The sequence below is a fragment of the Tetranychus urticae genome, chromosome 1 (assembly GCF_039701765.1).
Source record: "Tetranychus urticae isolate SD_2017Ah chromosome 1, NJAU_TeUrti_SD_1.0, whole genome shotgun sequence".
Taxonomy (NCBI): Eukaryota; Metazoa; Arthropoda; class Arachnida; order Trombidiformes; family Tetranychidae; genus Tetranychus; species Tetranychus urticae.
In genome coordinates, this window is record NC_142958.1 from 10,472,946 (window position 1) to 10,480,430 (window position 7,485).

The window sequence follows — 7,485 nt, forward strand, 5'->3', positions numbered from 1 at the left end:
TCAAAAAAGGCGCTTTCGATTGAGGGAGCCACATGTAAACTGAAACACAGTTACAGAAAACTGATGAAAGCTTTGGTATTTTTCAATTCACTATGAATGATACAATAGTTGCATCGAGCTTTAAACACTTAATCGTCCATACTTTTCTTCAGTTTAACTAATTATTCTAATTCCCATGTTTAATATTTTTCCTGTAAATATTTAGTTTGATTGTCCAGAATGTATCGAGCAATTCAACCAAGCTTCAACTGTGACACGATTGATTAATGTTTGAAAATTAGCTTTCTTGTTTTTAATTCGTCCAAATACTTTATTGATCTACTTTTATTGGTTTCCATTTTTTTAAATTTGATAAATTTTGTTATACAATGGTTAAGATAAGTTCACTTTATTTTAATCTCAGTTTCTACCAATTGTGTCAGAATCTGCTCCTTCAACTACCTATCATCTTAACATTATTATTAACAGGTAAAATATTAAGTTGTTTCTTATTTATTCATTTTCTGTTGCCAATCAAAACTGTTCACTTAATTCTTTCTGGTTTTAAGTAGCTTGACAAGATATTTTTTGATTTTTCCGTTGAATAAATCATTTTGAATAGAAAAGAGTTTATGAATTCTAGTTTGTTTCAAGATGACAAAATGATAGAACCAAGAGATGGCGTTGGTCTATTTTGTCAAAAAAGTATTTTGATTTCTAGTAAATTAAGCTTGTAAAAGCTTTTGTAATAAACTTTAGCAAATTTAGCTTACTAATTTCATCGCTTGAAGGTTTACGAAGTTTCGTTCAATAGATTATCGACATTTACCTGTATATTTAGTTATCCTTGGGTTAGAGATCTACAGTTATTTTCAATCTTTGACATATGACTTGAGAAATCTAATAGAACTTGTTTTTATCAATTTAGACCGTGAATGTTTTAAACAGGTGCATTTTTTGCAAATGAAAGGAGATTATTGAAACAAGTCTTTTTTCCGTGTAAAATCAAAGTTAATCTTGTTCAAGTTGATCATGTGTTAATGTTCATCAAAATGGCTCTTCTATTTAGTCATCACATTTTGTTTCTCGTTATGTTAGATGTTCCTTCAAGTTTGGCTCATATTGGTCAACCGTGTAATTTATTGGGAATATGTTGGCCTCCTAATTTACATATATACTGTGATGATAACAAGATTTGTCAATGTAGACCTGAGACTCCTGTAGTTGTTGGTCCACATCAATGTAAACGTAACAAATCTCATGGTGATAAGTGTTCATCCGACGGAGAATGCGGATTTTCGGACACCAATTCTATCTGTGATTCCAATCAGTGTAATTGTAAATCTAATTTCACGTATGATCCATACATTATGAAGTGCATTCATGGTGAGTAAAATTTTCTTCAATATCTCTCAACTAACCTTACGCATACTGGTTCAATCATGAAAGAGTGATAGAGTTGTGAAGCTGTTAATTTTCCATTTCCTATTGAATTGATCAACAAAATACCTGTTTTAGAGGATAGATCAACCGGTACATTTGAAACTTGTTAGCAAACAATCAAAATTTCCAGCTTACAATTCAGCAGTATTGTTTAAATTTTCCATATATTGTTTGACCTTTCATTATTCCCTTTCAGTTTTCATGTTATGTAACAAGCTGAGTTATCAATAGAGCGAATATTGATATGGATTAAGGAAAAGAATCAACAAGCTTTGATCGTTACAGTTTAGTAGTCAACCCATGCCTATATCCTGTATTGAGACAGCTATAAATTTTAATAATTTCAACCTTATTTGTAATTTGAGGGATACAAATTTGCAAATTTGTTACTTCATTTATACAAAATGATTTGATATAAAAAGGGCGGGAGAGTCAATTGTTTCTAAATAAGTAGCCAAACTAGTTTTCACAATTGCACTCCAATTGAACAATCGTTAGAGAAAAAAGGAAGAAAATATTGATAAAAGTAATTGTACTCTTGAAAGGTTGATTGAACCAGTTGATCATTTTACTAATCATCATTTATTTAAGCTTATTTATTAATTTAATTTTCCTTGTTTCCTTTCTTTTCATGTTTGCGCCATGCTCATCATTCAAAAGCCTCATTTCAACAAAGATCATCTTTTGGTGCATTTTTCACAATGCTGTCATCAGCGGCTCTTTGGGTCGTCCTGGTTTTAATTGCCTTACTCATCAGCATACCTTGCTGCTTAGCCTTCATGTACCATTGTGTTTGCTATGATAACGCAAATACAGAATCATCACTATGCCAAGAATCAAGTATTCGATTGAGATTATCAGAGACGGGATTTAGTAATTCAGATACAACTAATACTTCAAACGGTGCAATTACAGATGGAGAAAATGATGCTCGAATTTCATTGCGAAATGATGATAACTCAACACGCCAGTCCTATGAGTTGAGTAGTTTTGATGAGCCTCCACCATCGTATGACGAAGCTTGTAAAAGATATCAGACTTCGCCAATATTGAGTAATGACACAGATGTGGCTGATGATTCTTTAAAATAAAAACTGGCCATTTATTTGAATAAAACCATGTAAAATAATGGATCAAGATGTGTTCTCATGCTGTTATCTGCTTTAAAAAAATCTCGTCAAAAGGAAAAGAGTAAAACATTTCTCTTCTCTACCTAAATTACTTTAACCAGAAAAGGATTATTGGTTTAATCCTCGATAATGATATCAACACTAGAGTATCAATGATGAACCTTGGAATATTAAAATGATGAGAAGTATTCTAGTCACAACTCTCTTGCAAATCATCATTGTTTCCATCATCATCGTGTTAAAAGTGATGTTTCATTAAAAAATATGGCTCATCATCTGCTAATGAGTACATCTCAAGGATATTGTTTTTCAAAGTTTTAACACCTAAAAACACACATTCGACTTTCACTAGACGCCCAATACAAAAGCTGATTACAACAAAACAAACATTAACTGTTCTAGTAAAGACAAAGACGAAACACAAACGTAATGAATAAATCGTTCTTCTATTCAAAGTCTATTCCAGAATCTTTTTTCCAGTGTCAAAGGACTTGCATAAATTTACACCAACACAACAAAAACAAGATTCTTCTCGACAAAATGAGGAAAATGCCAATTCAATTTGAATCAAAGAATATTTCCTTTCATTGTTTCAGCGTCACAAAATAATCTTTGTTACCAATTTTAATTTTATAATTCATTTTTAAAATTGACTTTTTTCTTGTAAAAGCAAAAAAGAGGAGAATGTTTCTCAATTTTGTCAGAATTTCTACCAACAATTTAATAAACGAAGGCAAACAAAGCCTTTACTCTGTAAAAGATGCAACTTGATGTTAAACAACATTGACAATCGTCGTTGGCTTTTTAATAGGAAACTCGTTGACTGACTTAATAACCAGAAACGTTATGAGCTGATAGTCATTACATAAAAGATTCATTGTTGGAAAAGGAATAAAATATTTTGATATAAAAAAGATGTTGAATATTTTCATGTTGAAAGTTTAAATAAGCAAAATGAGCCAAAGAAAGTATATCATTAAAGATGACTTTGAATCATAAATGATGAAGGTCATTAGATGAACATCACCAGATGAAAGTTTCCAGAAGAAAAGGAATAACAAAAGGAATAAGATTGAGTAAATATTCACCCAATGAAGAGCCGAATGAAGATTGGAAAGCATTGGAAGATAGGATAAACACTAATTGTGTAAACATTATTGTGTGATTCACAAATTGAATGTTACACTAATTAGAACGATCATTATTAGATATAACCATAACAACGGATTCATCATGAAAATTGATCATTTATGGAAGGTGAACCTTATGATTAATTCGAGATTCATTTTCACAGGAAAAAATGAGTTGAGCATCAACATGATCTTAATTATCAAACTTTTTTACAAATCACATAAATGAATGTTATTAAATTGTTTATCATCATTATTTAGACATCAGTGAATAAAGGCAATGATAATAAAAAGGCAATTGCATCTGGTATCAGTTTTCATGGTGATGATAATTATTTATGTTGGTTACTTTTCTGGTGATTAATGAGATAAAGTGACGGTTAAATAACAATTAATGACTTGATTGACAGTTTTTACTCAACACTTGTCAATAAACATTTAGTTAAAAAGAAGAAGCTAAATGATGAAAAAAAGTGATAATGGTTGACACCTAAAGTAGGTAAAGATCAATAAGCCAGAAAAAATTAAATCCATTTCGATTCTTATTGACGGACAATTTTCTTAATCAATTTAATTTAGTGCTCATCTTTCCACTGATTTGTGCTCTTGAGTGACTCACGCTTTTCATCAACATTAGTCATGTTTCACTTGAAAACTGTTTTCAGATAACACAACATTGATTTAATTATATGCTCAATTATCAATCATTTTACACACAATTGGTTTGCGCATTTGAAGAAGCTCGTAATCCAGATTATCAGTAAACTGTCTAATCTTGTTCCTTATGATACTGATTATAATCAAATGATTGCCATTTTGGCATCAAGTCTTTACTCAATGGTTTGTGTGTTTCATGAAACAGTAAATGTCGATGGTTAGAAACATGAAAAGATTTCATGTATTTCAAGCTTTCAATTGTTGATTGGTGAACACAAGAACTGATGATACAGATTAATAATGGTGTTAATAAAGCAAAACATGGACGACGATTGAGCTTGTTTCCTAATCTCAATTAGTTGGTTATTATGGGTTTCAATTGAAAGTTGATTTCAATTGTTATTCATTCACAATTTATACATCATTTACGATTAAGAGTGTGATGATGATGGATCAGGGGTAAGTAATTAGATTGTATGTAAATACTAAAAATAAACTCAGTATTTATCATTTCACTTTCACTTTCACTTTATCCATTCACAGTTTGTTAATTCAATGACTGATCCTTCATCATGTAAGCGGCAAACAAATAAAAGGAAGAGTCGAATTTAAAGCTTCACTGAATAGTTTTGCTGTTTACTGATGTCAACAATTAACAGAAGATACATTAGCATTTGTTGGATTCACTTCAATTCCAATCAATCCAAGCCTAATTTAAACCATTTAGACAATTTGTAATTTTTTAATCGCAGCTTCTTTTAGCGAATAATTAAACTCAAATATTCAATGTTCATGTTTACACAATCGATGAATGGTTCGAGATCAATTAAACTTCATTGTTTCCGTCTTAACCCAAGTGTAATTTGACTTCAATTAGCGATGTTAACACAAATTTTAAACATCATTAAAGTTAGTATTAACTGTGTTCAATGATTCGTTTATTGTTCAATAAATAGTTCAATTATTCAGGTTTTCCGGCAAGTGACCTGCTAATTTGCTCATCAACTAAAAGCAATGATTTATAGCAAGAATAAATTATTGCACTGTAATAAAGCGTAAAGTCGGAAATGATTAATGAAGAACAATCAAAACAAGAAAAGTAATAAGATGAATTGATTGAAATCTTAGACAATCAAGTATTTCATGAATGCTATCGTTGATGAATGAAAGTTATCGTTAAATTGCTGCTTGATTCTCACATTCGAATTGACATCAGGAAAATTTGATTACAAGAAAATGATTTGTTCCAGCTTGGAAGATGATGCAAGTGATCAAGAATATTTTTCAGGATTAGTGATGAAAACATCAAAATATGATGTAACCGAGATGAGACCAAACAATAACTTGATCTCGAATGCCATTCCAAAAATCAGCGACAATCTCTCTGAATCACTATAAATCTCCATGAACGATTCCAATAATGTCTGTTGAAGGTGCTTCAGTTGAATCTCTTTGAGAATTAACAGTTCATTTTCCTCTCGATAATTGCATCTTGATCAGACAAGATCTACATGACTATTCAGCCAATATGTACAGATGTAAGATGTTAATCTAGAATAACTTCACGGACAGAGGAAGTATTGACTTTGAATTTAAGTACAGTACTTGACACAAGTGAGTGACATATTGACATAGTTACAAGACCATCCATTTTGAGTGACATTCATTTGTACCCAGTCATTCAAGGCCAATCTGTCATTTGACCTCTGTCCAGCCATTAGATTCGATTGCAATTCAATTAACATTCAATTTAATTATACTTTTGTCATTGATTCTGTTTTCAATTCTTAGTATTCTTATATGTTAACTTTTTTGTGTGAATTCTCTAGCCTTCTCAATCTTTAACTGAACGATTGGTACTCTTTGCCTTTTCTACACAAGAAGAGTGGTCGAAATGACTCGAAACCAACATTAAGATTGAGTATTAGTTTGATTACAAACCACTCAAGATGATGTATGTAAAATCACTTTGAAATAAATAGAGTGAAAATTTGCTTTAATCACTTTTGAGCAATCAAGGTGGATGATCATTCAAATGCTATACGCAATTGATTTAAATGACAGTTTGTTCGACGAAAGCTTTTATATTCCTTAATACAAATCAGTGTCTCAACAAAATTAAATGTGAAAGGATTAAAGACAAATTGTTTGTATATCATGCGTTGCACAAATGAATGTATTGATAGTTATGACCATCCATTAGTTATCAATTAATACGACATCATATGAATTTAGCTGATCAAAGAGAACATTTATTATAAATTATTTATGTAGAAATCAAGAAAAAGATGAATGTTGTATTGAAGAATGGATAGAATTAAGAAGATTAATATAATTGCGAAAAGGATTGTAAGATAATCTCATTTCATTTATTGTAGTTGTTCGTAAGTTTCGATTGAATCTTGTCAATCAATATTTATGGTAAGGCAAAAATCAAATTTTGGCGGGAATGCTGTGCCCAAACTAAGCAAGCTCTAAAGTATGCTAAAGTAAGCTTTTCATATTGCATGAAATTCATGATTAAACTGCAATTAGGAAAATAGCCTGAGCTCAATCAGAATTCAGGTTATTGAGAAATTCTTGTTCAACAGGCGGATTATCAATATCTATATAATTATTGAATTTGGAGAAGAATAAAAGATAATTTAGAATTTTATAAATTTTTGAATAGGTTGGGATCAAAAGCAGGAAGAAAAAACGAAAAGCCCAATAAAGAAAGTCAAAATTGGTAGTGTTTTCTGTATTTGGAGTAAAAGTGACCATAGATGGTGTTCTAACGAAGTGCTTGAGACACAAAAGTTTGTGAGCGTTTGTAACATACCGAAAAGTGCACCTCAGAATACAGCTTATTCGAGTCCTGCAGTTTCACGTGGTACATCACCAACTAAGCCAACAGGAATGGGACCATTATAACCTCTGCAAAACGCTGTCTATTGATATTTCCATCCATGAAAATCGGCCAAAATATGCAAGAGGATGAAATTTTACGTCAATAGAGAATGCAGTATTTGATTATGGATCAATCAGGGAGTTTTCCCAAAACATAAGTTCTGATTATTGCCCTGCATTGCCTGTTGCTGTGTAAGATTGTATAACAGCTGGACTGAAAAAAAAATCTAGTCCAAAAGGAGTGATGCACAAAGGCT

The 7,485-nt window shown here is 31.2% G+C and overlaps 1 protein-coding gene and 1 long non-coding RNA gene across 2 annotated transcripts; both read left to right on the plus strand.

Moving 5' to 3' along the window:
* The first annotated feature begins 98 nt into the window (after positions 1-98).
* Positions 99-3,311, plus strand: LOC107361366 (uncharacterized). The gene is made up of 3 exons (XM_015928185.3): positions 99-468; positions 1,078-1,365; positions 2,083-3,311. Exons 1-3 carry the CDS (start codon positions 369-371, stop codon positions 2,511-2,513), a joined length of 819 nt encoding a protein of 272 aa, XP_015783671.1. The 5' UTR covers positions 99-368; the 3' UTR covers positions 2,514-3,311.
* Positions 3,312-4,490: 1,179 nt separating this feature from the next.
* LOC149094559 (uncharacterized) lies at positions 4,491-5,269 on the plus strand. Its single transcript, XR_016198212.1, has 2 exons — positions 4,491-4,798; positions 4,883-5,269. It is a non-coding gene; the product is annotated as an uncharacterized LOC149094559 (long non-coding RNA).
* The last annotated feature ends 2,216 nt before the right edge of the window (positions 5,270-7,485 follow it).